Source organism: Zonotrichia albicollis, chromosome 1 (genome assembly GCF_047830755.1).
Source record: "Zonotrichia albicollis isolate bZonAlb1 chromosome 1, bZonAlb1.hap1, whole genome shotgun sequence".
Taxonomy (NCBI): Eukaryota; Metazoa; Chordata; class Aves; order Passeriformes; family Passerellidae; genus Zonotrichia; species Zonotrichia albicollis.
Genome location: NC_133819.1, coordinates 5,764,701 through 5,780,420, shown reverse-complemented (window position 1 = coordinate 5,780,420; position 15,720 = coordinate 5,764,701). Strand labels below are relative to the sequence as shown.

General features: G+C 49.6%; 1 protein-coding gene and 1 long non-coding RNA gene across 5 annotated transcripts in view; one reads left to right on the top strand and one right to left on the bottom strand.

The window, feature by feature from the left end:
- LOC113459954 (uncharacterized) overlaps positions 1-12,594 on the bottom strand; it is a 48,583-nt gene extending 35,989 nt beyond the window's left edge. For 2 of the 3 annotated variants that reach the window (XR_012581924.1, XR_012581919.1), the window contains exons 1-2: positions 12,122-12,594; positions 3,927-8,290 (exon numbers count right to left, since the gene is read on the bottom strand). This is a non-coding gene — a long non-coding RNA (uncharacterized LOC113459954). The remainder of the gene's footprint in view (positions 1-3,926; positions 8,291-12,121) is intronic. The other variant, XR_012581927.1, reaches the window with a different exon arrangement.
- Positions 11,991-15,720, top strand: part of ACVR2B (activin A receptor type 2B) — a 112,935-nt gene continuing 109,205 nt past the window's right edge. Inside the window, exons 1-2 of one of the 2 annotated variants that reach the window (XM_074547826.1) lie at positions 11,991-12,151; positions 12,782-12,874. In XM_074547826.1, coding sequence (XP_074403927.1) covers positions 12,823-12,874 — 52 coding nt within the window. In that variant the 5' untranslated portion in view covers positions 11,991-12,151; positions 12,782-12,822. Of the gene's footprint in view, positions 12,210-12,781; positions 12,875-15,720 lie in introns of both variants that reach the window. The other variant, XM_074547886.1, reaches the window with a different exon arrangement.

Sequence of the window (15,720 nt, the reverse complement as noted above, 5' to 3'; positions counted from 1 at the left end):
TGGCAACTTGTTTTGTGTCAGCTCAGTCCCCTCTTCAGGCCACACATTTCTCTCTCTCAGCTTTACCTCAATGGCAAATGTTCTACACCTCCAGCCACTCTTCATGCACCTCTTTGGGTTTTTCCCAGCTAAGCCATAAGCTTAGAAGTGTGGAAATTGTCCTTGAGCCAGGACCATTGCCAAGTGAAATGGAGAGGTTATTCCATGTCTTCTGCAATGTGCCCCTCAGAGCAGGCATCCCAGGAGAGCTCCTGGATTTCTGCAGCACTGGGTTTGTGCTGTGCTCCCAAGCATCACAGTCCTGCATCCTTTTCCCCCATGGCAGAAGCCTGGCCAATTGCTCTTCATCTTGCATTTGAGAAATTGATTTTAACTCCCCCTGCCAGGAAGTGCAACATTTTAATTACTTCTGTGGATAAAGTCTGTTGTTCCCATTCTGATCTGGACTTAAGAGATAAGTAAAGCAAAGCCTATCAGAAATTCTGCAGAATCTTGAGCTGGAACCAGGATAGCAGAATACCCCAACCAGTACCACTGCCATATGTCCTTCACCCTCCTCATCCTTGCCTCAAACTATCCTTGTTTTTTTAAAAAAAATCTTCTTTCTCCCTCCATTTTTATTAAATTCTTTTCTCACCTGGTATTAGCAGCCACTTGCAAGCATCTGAACAAATGCAGGTGAATAATTAAGGGTCTGTGCACCATCCCACAGCATGGATAGGCCACAAGAATAGAAAACAGATTGTTTGCATTCTGCATTACTGATAATTTCCCAGCTGCCAGTGCCTGTTTCTCAACACAAATGAGTGGCAAAAATAAAGGACAATATCAATGGCCTTTGGGAGCAAGAGAGGACTGGATGCATAAAAGCCCTGAAAAGTCAAGACATAAAATGCATTCTTCCTTCCAAAGGGCCTAATCCCTATTTGGGGAGCACCAAGACACCTACAAATAGATAAAAACTTGAGGCTGGCTATAAAAATATTTCTGTTTCATTCGTCTGAAATCCACAGAGAGGCAGTGCTGATGCCAAGAACCCATAATAATACCCTGGCATCACAACCTGCAGGGCTGTCTGCTCTCACTTGTGAATACATTTATCACTGATAACGTGCCAAAATGTCCAAGAGCTGAATCCTGGGAAGGAAAGAAAGTTCTCATAGGCATGTCTGGGTGCAGCAGGACTTTTTCTGCATCTGTACTGGCAGTGTGTCACTCTCACCTCCCTACAAAACTGATGGACCAGTTACTGGGATCTTAACAGAATGGTTTTTACACTTCATATTTGTTATGATACATGGAATGTCCTATGCAGAAAGTGCACTGACACAAGAGTTGGTAGGCAGGTAAAGAGGCAAGACCAAGGTGGAAGAACATGAAAGCCAGAAATGGCTTGGATGAGTCCATCAGAGAGCTCTTCAGCCTCCCAGGCACCTGCAGTGCAACTGGGAGGGATGGATGGATCCAGAGGAACCCCCCAGAGCTGAGGAGAGGATGACAGAGATGTTGGCATGGGGAGTCTAGGACTTCAGCAAGGAAATGTAGACCCTGAGATTTGGGTAAGCAGCCAAGGGATGGAGTGAGGGCCATGCTGCACAACCAGAAATACAAGGAAGGGACAAAAGAATTGGATTGTTTGGGTTTGGCAGGACGAAGAGAGACAATCTTTCCTTGTGAAAAAGCTGAAGAAGAGAGAAAAGGAGGAATTGTTTCCCAAGCGCTCAGTAAGGACCAAATTACATCAGGAAAGGCTGAGGTTACACAGGAGGAAAGAAGTTCTGCAGGTGAAACTCCTAATGCCCTGGGAGGCTGGAGCACTGCAGGACGAGGCTGGGTGAGCATTTACCAGAAATGCCATAGGCCAATTAACCACTGCCAAAGGGAGGAGGATGGGATGATAAAATGGATGGGATGATATGTGAAGATCCCTTCCTACATTATCTCCCTGCTTGCACGCTGCCAGGATGTGGGATGAGCCTTGTCCAGAAGGGTTACACCAGCATTTCCACACAAGACAGGCACTTTACACAGTGTAAAAGCCAACTCTGCTCTCAATAAAGGAAAAAAAGGAAAACTACCTTGTTATAATGTCCAATTCATTACTCAATACCATGTAACACAATAATGTTGCACTTTCAATCTTGGTGCATCTGCCTTGCTCTATTTATACTGTGGTCTTGAGTGTTTATCATCTCTTGCTAATGGCAATAGAGGATTTGCCACAAAAACTTAATTATTTGCCTTCTCTGAGAGGGTATTTTTCCTGATTAAAGCCTTCCTGAGAGCAAGGCAGGAAGCACTCATCCCCACCAGGCATTCTTATACCCTAACCACTGAAATCTGGGACAAAGGCCAATAATCTGGGACAAACTCTAAAAATACACCAAACACTCCAGGACATATTTTATTGGTCCTTCCACACATGCCTTGAGTGTGTCAGGAGGCACAAGGCCACAGGTAACAGTGAAAGTTAACCCTGCAGCGCAGTCCAGCTGGCAGCAGCAGGGATATGGATGATTTTCTTCAGCAAAGCCATTTCAAAGGGACATGGCACCTCTGCAAGAACTTTCCTGTTGTTAAATCTTAATTACAACCAGCTTAAAAAGCCTGAGTCGAGCTTTTTAAATAAAACAGAGGAATTTGAAAGATATTCTTCTGCCAACTGAGCACCTGGGGAGAGAGGAAGGCGAGGGAGGGAGAGATGACAGGCTTTGGCTCTAGGCTGCTGTAGCCACCATATGTGCTTTAAAAGACCTGCATTGCATTTCCAGGTAAAACACCAACACCTGAATGCTATGTGGGTGAATAACTCCCACCCTCTTTCACAGGGGATGGTGACTTAAGCAGAAAAGGTTGAGGGGCAGCCCGAGGGCTCTCCTCACCCTGCAGGTTCAAGGGCTGTTGTGTTCCCAGGCTCTTTTTCAGGTGCTGCAAAACCCCAGAGGTTCTGCTGGCAAACACCCAAAGGCACAAAGCTCTTCAGGCTGCCCTGACCTGGCTCAAACACTCTCCAAGCCCAGAGCAGGTTTCACACCTCGCCCTGCCCCAGGCAATGTCAGCAGCAAAGTGGAACGACCAGAGCACCTCAGCAGCCCCACACCTGCAGTGTCACACCTTAGCTGGCCTCCTGCCAACGATGGGGACATTTTCTTCAGCCTTTCTGCTTGTCCCTCTCACGCAGAGGCTTTGTAGACAGCAAGAATGCCAGCAAAATGATGGACCTGCATTTATTTACCTCTCGCTTTTAATGGAAGGAGGACAGAATGCTTTATGGCCACAGAGCAAGAGATTAATAGATTGCCATTACTGGAGGCTGTCAGTCAATAGGGCTGTCACCAAGAAGTGATTCCAGTGTTACTACACCAATTTGAGAACACATTTTCCTGCCAGGCAACCAGGCAGTCTTAAACAGAAGGAATTTTGCTGCCGTGGCACTTGGTAAACTGTTTGAATGGTCACATACCATCAGCTGGCAGAAATACCTTCCTTCCACAGAATTTAACCTGCACTGACTTCAACTGCCTGCAAAACATGCTCTAGGAACTTAGAAATATTTATTTTTTTATGAGCTACACCTCATCAATGCTGTTATTTGTATTTTACAGGGAATCTGAGGCAGAGAGCTTAAAAGCCTGAGACGTCTAAAGTTTAGGATTGTAGTTTGCTTATCTCTCTCTCTCTATATATATATATCTAAACCATGCTTTTCCTGACTCCTGGTCACTGGCTTTGGAGCAGCCAGAGCTTTTGTACCTGATGTTAAGGGAAGGCCCTCTGTGAGCTGTGAAAGCAGCACAGCCTGGTGTTCCAGGGGAATTTGAATATTGGTTTCCCGACACTAAAAGGCAGAGTAGTGCTTGAGGGCATAAGACAAAGCTGGCAACTACAGTAGCCTTAAGAACACTGCTTCTCAATGAAAAAAATACCTGAAAGGAACCTCAAACATCAGGCAGTCCTTTGGCACTGTGACCTGGGGTAAAAAAAGGATAGAAAATGCAATTCTTTACCAATTAAACGTGCACTGTCATTGCAAAATTAGTCATGTGCTGTCCCTTATCCTCCTTGTCTGCACACAGGAGACTCCAAGTTGAGTGTGGGTGTGCTTTGGTACCCAGCAAGCTGGCATGACTTGGGGGTATGGATTAGAGCCTGGATTCTCCTTTTTGAGGACAGGTAACGTGCCAATAGCACAGTCACTATCCAGCATCAACCATCCTCCAGAGCCTTCATGCAATTAAGTTCCCCACCCAAAAGGCCAGACAATCTCTCCTGGATTTAAAGAGGAATAATTATAAAACAACTGCTGGTCACAGTGGTAAAAATAATGAGCTCTGCCCCAGAAGTCCTAACAAAATCCATCGGTGAGCAAAATGACACTAAAGCTCCGACCTGAACAAAGCTTTGGCACGTGGCTCTGATGCCAGCTGACATGTGCCAGGGGCTGGTATTTACACTCTAATCAAAACAGAGCTGAAAACCAAGGAAAAAGTTCAAATTCTGGGGGACAGCAAAACTGCTGGATTGTGGGCATTTCAGTAACAAATCCCTTTGCTCCGTATATTCCCTGCTAATTTGTCAACATCTGATGCCTTGCTCTTTAGTCTGGAGCTAAGAAAAGCTATCGAAAAATATAGTTTAGGGCCCATTCTGTCTGCTGCATCACTTGCTATTTTTGCTAGCTGCACTGAAGCCAGACTGCAAAGGGCAAATTTGTCAACAAGGGTGGGCTTTTTTAGAGTGAAGCCCAAGGGCTCACACAGACAGCAGCAAAGACTATCTGCATCCACGTCTGGAAGTTCAGGCTCTCATTTCAAGCTGCTTCAAATATAGAAATTCCAGCAAAGTTAATTGTAGCTGCATTATGGAGAGGTGACAGCAGTGAGTCCTTAGAAAGCTGGGGAAGGTCTAAATCTGCCTCAGTCGTGTTCCCTTTGGAGTTAGGCAAATCCTCTGGGAGCAGAGGATATTACCCAGGCTGATACTGGGTAAAAACCCTAATGGAAAATTTGGCCAGTGAGATTTGATTTTGTTGACCACACAGGAACAGCATTTGTTGAAAATAAGGACAAGGCTCTTTAGCAAACCCACCTTTTCTCTGCATGTTGAGAACTGTGCAACATCACCCTGCTGTATCAACTGGTCTGGGCTTTTAAAAGCTCCCTAATTCTGCTCACAGCTGAGAACTTGGCTTACTGTTATATTAAGAGACGGCTCTGTGGTGTGGGTTGGTTATTACGGGGAAGCAGTTAATTACAATAAAATGTGTAGTTAAAGTGACAATTTATTTACTCAAGGTTATGAATATAAATTGGTTTTTCTTACCCTTGCATTTTAAAATGGGGAGGTACAGGCTGGGATCCCAGGAGTTTCTTTAGGCTGGGGGTGATTTTCTGCAAGTAGCTTTAGGGGCCAATGTGAAAAGTGAAGCCTGTGAACCAGTTTGCTGCCTTGAGGCCACAGCACACAGTTCCCACCTGTTGCAAGCAATGTGAATATTGCTTAAGAAGTCTGGAAATGGGTCCCTTTAATTGCACCAGGGCTCTGTAACCTGCAATGAACCAACGCTGAGCTGAAAAATAAATCCCCGTTAGTGAACACTTGAAGAGATAAAGAAAATGCTGGGTCCTCTCCTCCCAGTATTTTCCATGTTTTATAACACCTCTGTCAGTATAAATTTCCATTCACTGAAGAAATTACACTTCATGAGTGCTACAATAGGATTTTAAGATAAATGGCATGAGAGCACTGCAGTTTTCTGCAAGCTTAAGTGATCCAAGTATCTTAATCACGTGCGCAGTATCAAAATACATGAATTTGACTTGTTACAGGAGTCACACGAGAAAGATTGAGTGTCATATGGGGCTACAAAGCATAAACCACCTCAGCTAAAATTTATTTTAGCATGGCAGAGTTTTTTAACTGTTAAGTGTAATTATTTAAAAGCAGTCTGAGCTGTGCAGCTCTAATGAAAAGTGAAAACAAAAAAACAGCTCTTGAAAGCGCTGCTGGTAAGGGCACTTCTTGCAAGCACTGCCTGCTCTGAGCACTTGCTGCCTTTATTCACCACTATTTCTGAAATTCTTGGAAGGCTGATGAAGTTTTAAAGTGTCATCTTGCCAAGGCTGTAACATTATCTCCAGTGACAATACTCACTCCTGGGCTTTGGTGTTGCAAGATGAGAAAAAATTTTAGCTTTTTGGGGGGTAAACACCTCCCTGTGAAACGCTGCAAACTGTCACCATGATATTTTCTGAGAAATCCCTTCACCAGGATTTCTTCTCCTGGGAAGCTGAGAAGCCTCAGCTTCTCCTTTTTTTGCTGCTCTGGAATGTGGTCTGGAGATTTTTTATCCAAACATGTGAATTGTTTTAACTAATGACCAATCACCACCAGTTGTGTCGGACTCTGAAGAGTGAGTCATGAGCTTTCATTATCATTCTTTTCTAGCCTGCTGATGTACCCTTTCTCTATAGTTTGGTTTAGTTTTAGTATATAATTTATTTTAGTATAATATCACAAAATAATAAATCAACCTTCTGAAATTCTCATCTCTCACCTCATCCTGGGGACCCTCACAAACAGCATGGCAAATGAGATAGGAGGGTGTGACTGTGTTTACAGAGGTTTGAGGATGAGGGAAGAGACAAGGGTTTGATTCTGTTTTAGAAGGTTTGATTTAGTATTTTATGATATATATTATATTAAAATTATACTAAAAGAATAGAAGAAAGGATTTCATTAGAAGGCTAGCTAAGAACAGAAAAAGAAAGAATGAATAATAAAGGCTTGTGTCGTGGACAGAGTCCGAGCTAGTTGACTGTGATTGGTTATTAATTAGAAACAACTTTATGAGACTAATCACAGATCTACTTGTTGCATTCTACAGCAGCAGATAATCAATGTTTACATTTTGCTCTTGAGGCCTCTCAGCTTCTCAGGAGGAAAAATCTTAAGGAAAGGATTTTTCATAAAAGATGTGTGCGACAAGAGGGAGTTTAATAAATGAAACTTCAGGGTGTCCTAAACTCCTGGGCAAAAAATCCCCCAATTTTCAGCTCTGGTGGGTGGCTCAGTGTGCCTGTGCCATGCAGCAGGAGCTGCCCTGGTGCAGGAGGGCCAGGCTGTGCCTGTCCCACCGGGTGGCTTCAGGACAACATCCGAAACGCCCCGGGCGCGTTTCCTCAAAAGCGACGACAGGCGCGTGATGGACGCGCTGCCGAGCCCCTGCTGCAGAGCAGCCATTCAGGTGCTGTGCAATGGAGCTTTTCATAGCACAGCCATGGTTAAAAATAGGAGCAGAACTGGCCAGGGAGTGCTCTGAGCCCAGGCAGGGAGCGATCCTGTGTTTCTCACCCCGCCTGCTCCCCAGGGCTGATGTTTTCTTGGACCGAGCTAAATGTCTCGTTTTAGCTGACCATGGGGATGCTGGTTCAGTGAAACACTGGGTCATATTTTATCACCCTACATATTTCTCCATACTTCAGACACGTGGTAGCTGTTTAACAACTTATTCCCCAAATGAAATAAACAGAAATATTGACTCATTATTTGCTTTCAAATGAAATAAGCAGTTTTATAGGAAATATTGACACATTATTTGTCACTTCTCTTGAGGCTCCAAATGCATCCTGAGCTGCTGCAGCCCACAGCCAGGACATTTACTTCTCATTTGACAACTGATTTCCATTCCCTTTTTCATCTTGCCCGGCCTTCTCAGTGATTTTTGCCACAAGCAGGTGACAAACATTTTGGTGGCAAAACCAGTTCTCACTGTGTGCATATTAAGAAGCAAGAAACCCAAACTCTACTTATGTGTTTCTGAATAAACAGTGATCAGCCCTGACCCATCCCTTTGACAATCTTATTTTCTGTTCTTGGTTTCACCAGCTGCATGGCAATATCCACCTTGCTATTTCTGTGCCATAGAACTTGATCTTTGTGGGCTTTTGCTCTAAAAATTAATTTCTTGAGCCTTTCACATCGCTTTACCAATTGCACTGCCCTTCAGTGCATGTGCTAGCTGTAACTTTTCCCCCCAAGAGTATCGTGTTTAAAGTCACAACCACCGTGCTCCTGCCAATGTATTCCTCTTAACTTACAGGAAACCTATGAATGAGGTATGATACCATGAATGATACTATTAATCACTTTATTGCAACTGCACCCTGGCATCCCATTCACTGTTGAGACCTTGTTACGCAAGTGCTGTACGTATATAAAAACAGTCTCCAGCTTCAAAGTGCTTACAAGCCTTTGTAAAAGCCTCCTGAAGTTTTCTGTGAACTTGTTACTGTAAGAAGAAGAAGAAGGAAAAAAATTACAGATTTCTTCTTGGAACAAAATGCTTTTCAAACTTTTAGAAGAATGATTCATGTTTACTCTTATCTCCCTCCAGAGGAAAAAGAAAATGAGTTTAGGAATATTTTCAGCCTTAGTCCCCATCGGGTGAATTTGAGGGAGCTGACCTGGGACTCACTGCTATGCACAGCATCCATCCCTGCCACATTCCTCTCTCTGATGAGTCAGTGGACCTCACAGACCCAAAGTCTTGAGAATGACCCGACTTCAGCATCTCCCCCTTCCTCCTCCTTCCCCTTAAGATTCCTTTGCTGCTCCCTATAGCCATATTATTGAGTTAGAATTAAAATAAAAATGTGGAGACCGTTCAATTCCTGTAATCCTGGCAGTGGAGAAAACCTTATTAACCCTGAAATGGCCTAAAAAAGGATTCTGCTGAGGTGTCCCTTCTGCCCTGGGGACCCTGGACACTGAGCCATTGCTCCTGCTGGATCTTGGGGTGCAGGGGGTTCCAGGACACGAGCAGGGAGCACACATTCCCACTGCCTGGAAGTGGGGGATTGTTTATTCTGCAAGAACACTGTTTATTCCTGGCCTGGTGGAGGCTGTGCTGCCCTCTCCACTGGGAAGGCAAGGAGACAGAGAATTTCTCCAAGACAATGAGATGGTTTTGCCCCGTGCTACCCCACCCTCCACCCCATCCACAGCCCTGCCCTCCACCATTCCCTGACCCCAATCCCCCCCAGCCACCCCTGCCCTTAAAACCTCCCCCCCAGCCCCCTCTGCCACCCCCTGCCCTATTTGCACTGCAACCCCTGCCCCATAACCTGCTCCATCGACACACACCTTCCACCACCCTCTTCCCCTAACCCTTCCTCCCCAGACACTCCCTACAACTGCCCCCCTACCCCTAAACCTCACTTCCTCTCCTCTGTCCCTAAATCTTCCCCCTTCTCCTAAACCTCCCCCCTGCAGTCCCTTGCCCCAAAACCTGCTTCTATCCACACTGCCAAGTTCTGTCCCTATATCTCTCCTTTCCCCTAAACCTTCCCCCACAGCACCCTGTCTTCAAACCTGCCCCTATCCACACATATCCTCCACCTTGTCCTGCCCCTAAATCTTCTGCCCCCAAATTTCTCCCACCAGCCCACTCCACCATTCCCTGCACTATTTGCATTTCCCCCACTCCCTGCCCCATAGTCTCTTCCTGCCACCCCCATGTACCTAAACCTGCCCCTATCCACACACACTCTCTGCCACCTTCTGGCCCTAAATCTCCATCCCTAAATCTCCACTTCCAGCTCCTGCCCCTAAAACTGCTGTGATGCACACATCCCCTCAGCCACCCTCTGCCCCTAAACCTCCATCCCCCCACAACCCTCTGTTCCTAAACCTGCCCTTATCCATACACACCCTCTGCACACATTTCCCCTAAACCTCTCCCTCCAGCTCCTGCCCCTACACCCTCTCCCAAATCCCTACACCCTCTCCTTGCAGTGCCCTGCCCCTATCCACACACACCCTTCTGCCCCCCATGATCCTAAATCTGCACTCCCACCTTCTGCCCCTCTCCACACACACCTCTTTGCTTCTTTACACTCCTAAATCTGCACTCCTACCCTCTGCCCCTAAATCTCTCCTCCGCAGCCCCCTGCCCCTAAACCTGCCCATGTCCACACACACCCTCTGGCCTTAAACCTGCCCATATCCACAGACACTTCCTGCAGCCCCCTGTCCCTAAACCTGCCCATATCCACATACACAAACTGCAGCCCCCTGCCCGTATCCACTCACACCCTGTCCCTGCCCCTAAACTTGTCCCATATGCACACACATACTCTCCAGCCCTCTGCCCCATTCCTACACATACCAAACGCAGCCCCCTGCCCCTAAACCTGCCCATGTCCACACACACAAACTGCAGCTCCCTGCCCATATCCACACACACCCTGTTCCTGCCCCTAAACCTGCCCCATATGCACACACATACTCTCCAGCCCCCTGACCCTAAACCTGCCCCATTCCTACACATACCAACTGCAGCCCCCTGCCCTAAATCTGCCCATGTCCACACTGATCTCCTCTGCCCCCTTATGCCCCTAAACCTGCCCATACCCATACACACCCTCCGCCCCTAAACCTGTCCATGTCCACACACACCCTCGGCATTCCTCTGCCCCTTAACCTGCCCATATCCATAGACACCCTCCGCAGCACCCTGCCCCTAAACCTTCCCATATCCACACTCATCTTCTCTGCCTCATGCTCCTAAACCTGCCCATATCCACACTGATCTCCTCTGCCCCTTTATGTCCCTAAACCTCTCCTTTCCAGCCCCCTGCGCGTCAACCTGCCCATCTCCACACACACACTCTCCCTGCCCCTAAACCTGCCCATATCCACACTGATCTCCTCTGCCCCCTTATTCCCCTAAACCTCTCTTCTGCAGCCCCCTGCCCCTAAAGCTGCCCATGTCCACAGTCATTTCCTCTGCCTCATGTCCCTAAACCTGCTCATAGCCACGGACACCCTCGGCAGCCCCCTGCCCCATATCCACACACACCTTGTCCCTGCCCCTAAACCTGCCCCATATCCACATACATCCTCTCCAGCCCCCTACCGCAAAACCTTCCCCATTCCCACACATACCAAACACAGCCCCCTGCCCCTAAACCTGCCCATGTCCGCACTGATGTCCTCTGCCCCCTTATGCCCCTAAACCTGCCCATACCCATACACACCCCCTGCAGCCCTAAATCTGCCCATGTCCACACGCACCCTCGGCATTCCCCTGCCCCTAAACCTGCCCATATCCATAGACACCCTCCGCAGCACCCTGCCCCTAAACTTGCCCATATCCATACTCATCTCCTCTGCCTCATGCCCCTAAACCTGCCCATATCCACACTGACTTCCTCTGCCCCCTTACTCTCCTAAACCTCTCCTCTCCAGTCCCCTGCCCGTAAACCTGCCCATATCTGACACCCTTCCCATGCCCCTAAACCTGCCCATATCCACACTCATCTCCTCTGCCCCCTTATCCCCTAAACCTGCACAATACACACACACCCTCTGCAGCCCCCTGCCCTAAACCTGCCCATATAAACACACACCTTTGGCAGCCCCCTGCTCCTAAACCTGCCCCATATCCACACACACCCACCGCAAGCCCCCTGCCCCTAAACCTGTCCATATCCACGGACACCGTCTGCAACCCCCTGCCCATATCCACACACACCCTCCCCCCTGCCCCTAAACCTGCCCATGTCCACACTGATCTCCTCTGCCCCCTTCCCTGCCCTATACCCATACACACCCCCTGCAGCCCCCTGCCCCTGCCCATCCCCGGTGCCCAGCCCCGCTGTAGCCGGGGCTCCCCGCGGGTGCGGCCGTGCCGGACAGCGCCGCTCCCCGCTCAGCCCGCGGAGCCCCCGCGCCGCACCGCCCCCTCCAGCCCCTTTGTATCCAACATCCGGGTTTCCCCGCTGGCTCCGCGCTGGCTTCTCCCTTTTTTTAGAAGCCATTTTGGACGCGGTTCAGTTTTTTTTTTTTTTTTAATTATTAAAACAAAACCCCAAAACAACAACAACAACAACAAAACCCCAAACCCCCATCAAACCTCCCTTTCCCTTCCTCCTCCACATTGTGGTTTTGTTTTTTTATTAATTTCCCTCTCCCTCCTCCCCATCCCGCACATGGCACCTCCCGCCGCGCCCCCGCGCCCGCCGCCCCGCGCAGCCCCGCGATGCCGCGGCCCCCCGCCGCCTCTTCCTCCTCCTCCTCCTCCTCCTCCGGACCCCGCGCCCCCTCCGCCGGCCCTTGCCTGCCGCTCCGCAGCCTCCCGCGATGCGGGGTCCGTACGAACGGCGCACGGTCCCGCTGCCGCCGCCGCCGCCCCGCTCGCTGCCGGCGTGGGTTGCGCGGGGAGGAGGAGGAGGAGGAGGAAGGGGGGGGGGGGGATGCGCGGGGGAGCGCGCAACCCGCGCGCGGCTGCGCGGGAACCGCGCGGGAACTGCGCGGGGGGGGGGGGGGGGCGTGTGCGCGCTCGCCCCGCGCTGCTGGGGGAGCCGGAGGGGCTGGGTTGGGAGGAGGAGGAGGAGGGGGAAGGGGAAGAGGAGGAGGAGGAGGAGGGGGAGTCGGTGTGTGGTGCACGCCGCGCTCCCAGCACAAAAGCCCAGGGAAAGAAACTCTTGGAAAGCTGGGAGCGAACGGTGGGGCCGGGCAGGAGCAGGTCGAACCGTCCGGGTCTGTTCGTCTCCACTGGATAAATTTTGCAACTGCGGAGGAATTAAATCCGATTTTCTTCTTGTTGTTGTTTTTTTTTTATTTTTCTTTTTTTTTTCCCACCCCCTACCCCCAAGATTTTTTTTTCTTCTTTTTTTCTTTTTGAGAGCGAGAGAGAAGGCAGAGCCGCGCTTCTCTCCCCCCTCTCTTTTCACGCGCTCGATCTTTTTTATTTTTATTTTTGTTTCCCTTGGGGTAGAGGTGCACGCGAGGAGGAAAAAAAAAAAAAAGTAAAGGACTATGTTTGCTTCGTGGCTGACTTTCGCCGTGCTCTGGGGAACTTTCTGTGCAGGTAAGAGCCTCTCGGCGTGTTTACCTCCCGCTCGGGCTCTCGGTCGCGTCTCCAAATGCAGAATTGAATGGGCCGTGCGGTTCTTTGCAGCCACCCTCCAGCACCCTCCGAAGCACAGCACCCGAGCTGGGGAATCCCCCCACCGCTGCATCGCCTTCATTTCCTTTATTGTTGCTATTATTATTATTATTATTTTTATTTTCCTTTTCACTCCCTCCCTCTCCGTTTTCTCCCTGCTCGCAGGACGAGCCTTCCCGTGCTGCTTTTTGTTCCCTCCAGGCAGCCTGTGGGAATTCATGGCAATGTAAACACGGCGCGATCTCGAGGAAACTTTGCAAAAATGGGCATCCACTCCTGGGGCGGGGGCGTGGGGGACAAGCCGAGGATGTTGCGGGAGGGGGGCACAAGTTGGGAGCAGCGGGAGGAGACCCGGGCTCGCTCCGGAATGCTGCGGGCTCTCTCAGGTAGTGGCCATGTGTGCGCTCCGCTCCTGCCGGGCTGCGCTTGTGTAACTCGGGGAGGGTGTGGGGGACCCCCCCCTCCATCCCAAAGGGACCCCCCCCCGGTTCCCCTTTTTCCCCCCGGGACGCTGCGATCCCATAGGGTTAGCATAGAACGAGCCTGTGGGGGCTGGCTGCTCCGTGGGGAGCGGGGAGAAAGTTGGGGAAAAGGGGGTGTGTGCGGCGGGGGGTGCCTGGGGAGCATCCCTCCGGAGGAGGCTCTGCGGGCGGAGGAGGGTGTTTATTTTGTAATAATCATCCCGTTTATTTTACGGACATGGGCTACAAACTTCATCATCTCCATCCTGCGGGGTGCGCGCTGTGCCGGAGGACGCGGGTGGAAGTTCGCCCAGAGCCCGAGCGCGGCCGGGGGAGTTGGAGGGGACGGCGGGCAGCGCTGGGGGACGCGGGTCGGGCTCTCCGTAGGGCGGCGGGAGCGGTCCATGGGGCGGCGGGAGCGCTCAGCCCCTCTGTGCTGCCCTCGAGCACCTGAACACGCGGGCACGCTGGAAATCCCCGCGCTCCCCACTTTCCCTCCTTGTTCTAATTATTCCTTATGTTATTGTTGTATTTCCCCTATTCTTTTTTATTGCCGCCGCGTTTTCCTTAGGAGAAGGCAGTGCGGCAGCAATTTTGCCTCCCCCCTTCTTGCCTGGTCACCAGGATCCCCCCGGGGCTGAGCCCCCCGCCCGGCTCTGGGCTGTGCCTCGTTACATCCTTAAATCCCTTCCATCCCCGGCCGGGGCTGGGGGGACGCGGAGGGGTCAGGGCCGGGGCTGGGGGGCTGTGTGCGGCCGGGGGGCTCAGGGCGCGGGAGTCAGCGATGCTGCAGCCCCGCGATGGGCAGCCGCGGAGTTCCCGGCGCTTTGGCATCGCCGTGGTACGGGTGGGGGCCCGGGGGGTTTCCCCGCGGATCCCGGTGCGGATCCCCCGGCCCGGAGTAGGCGCTGCCCGGCGGGGCCGCGGGGGGAGCGGGCGCGGAGCCGGCCCCGGGGCGCTCCTGCAGCCGGGCTTCCTTTGTTCCGAGTGCCCATTAAATATGCGCTGCCACCGCCTGCCTCTGCCATTACCCGCCGTGCCACAGCTTCCTTATTTTTTTTAAAGTCACACCAAAAGTGAGTGCGAGCGGCAATAAAAAAAAAAAAAAAAGGAGCGGACAATAAAAAATTAAAAAAAAATTAATTTCTTAGCGAGCAAAGCCAGCTCGGGATTTTTTTATCTGATGGCCGGGACACTTGTACGCAGCTTTGTTTGCATGTGTTGGGAAGGGGGATGTGCGCGTTTGTATTTACATAGCAGCGCTGAGCAGAGCAGGTATTTTGGAAGGAGGGAGCGGGGGGGCTGTGTGTGCCAGCAGCATTCCTGGTGCTCGGCGTTGCTATCATCACAACAGCTCTCCTGGCTGGAAAATTCTATTATGTGCATAAAGGAGATTTATGGTCAATGTATTTTCTTTCCATATATCTTGGAATCCTTTTATCTCGGGTGATTCAATAAAAGAGATGGCTTCCGGATTTCTTTTTTTGTTTTTGGTTTTGTTTTTGGGTATGGCGTTGGGGTTTTGTTTGGTTTGGTTTTGGTATTTAACCTGATCCTATGGCTGTGTGCACAGAGTGGCTGAAATCTAAGTTGGAGGGGAGAAAAGCAATTGCTCTAATAAAAAACAACACCCTGAAAGCTTCTTAAATGTATCATGATATGAAAAAGATAATCTGACAGGGCATACCTATGCTGAATTTTTCCTCATCCCCCCTGAAAATACAATAAAGAAACCCCAGAAAATGAATATAATTCTGTTTATATGGAAAGGTCCTTTTGAATCACTAAATCAGTGCATTAGAACCATTCTATAAATCCCTCCCTCTTCTAAAGCCTTTCTTGTGATATTTATGAGTATTTATCAACGTGATCTTTATTGCCCAGTTTTTCCTAAAGCTGTTCAGTAAAAAAAAAAAAAAAAGAAGGAAAACAAGCTGAGATACCCAAAGTTGGAATGTGTTGCTGGGATTCAGAGCACTGGGCTTTGCTCAAAGTCTGCCTTTTGTGTGTGTACATGTTAGGGCTCTGTGAAAGTGGTGGGCTTTTCGAAAATCACTTAACCTCCATTGTTGATGCTTCTCATCTCTACCTTGGCTGGATGTAACAAAGCAAGCACGGGCTGCTGTTCTATAAAAAAAAAAAAAATCTGTCACGCTCAGTTTTTTGGAATATTGAGGATTCGTTGAGGAAAACATTATGTTTATTTTTAGCCCTTTGTTTGCAAATTCTCTGCAGCCCAAATGTTCAGAAATCATGTTTTAATCGACGAGCTTGAGAAAATACAGAAGGTGTAAAAGGATTTGTCTT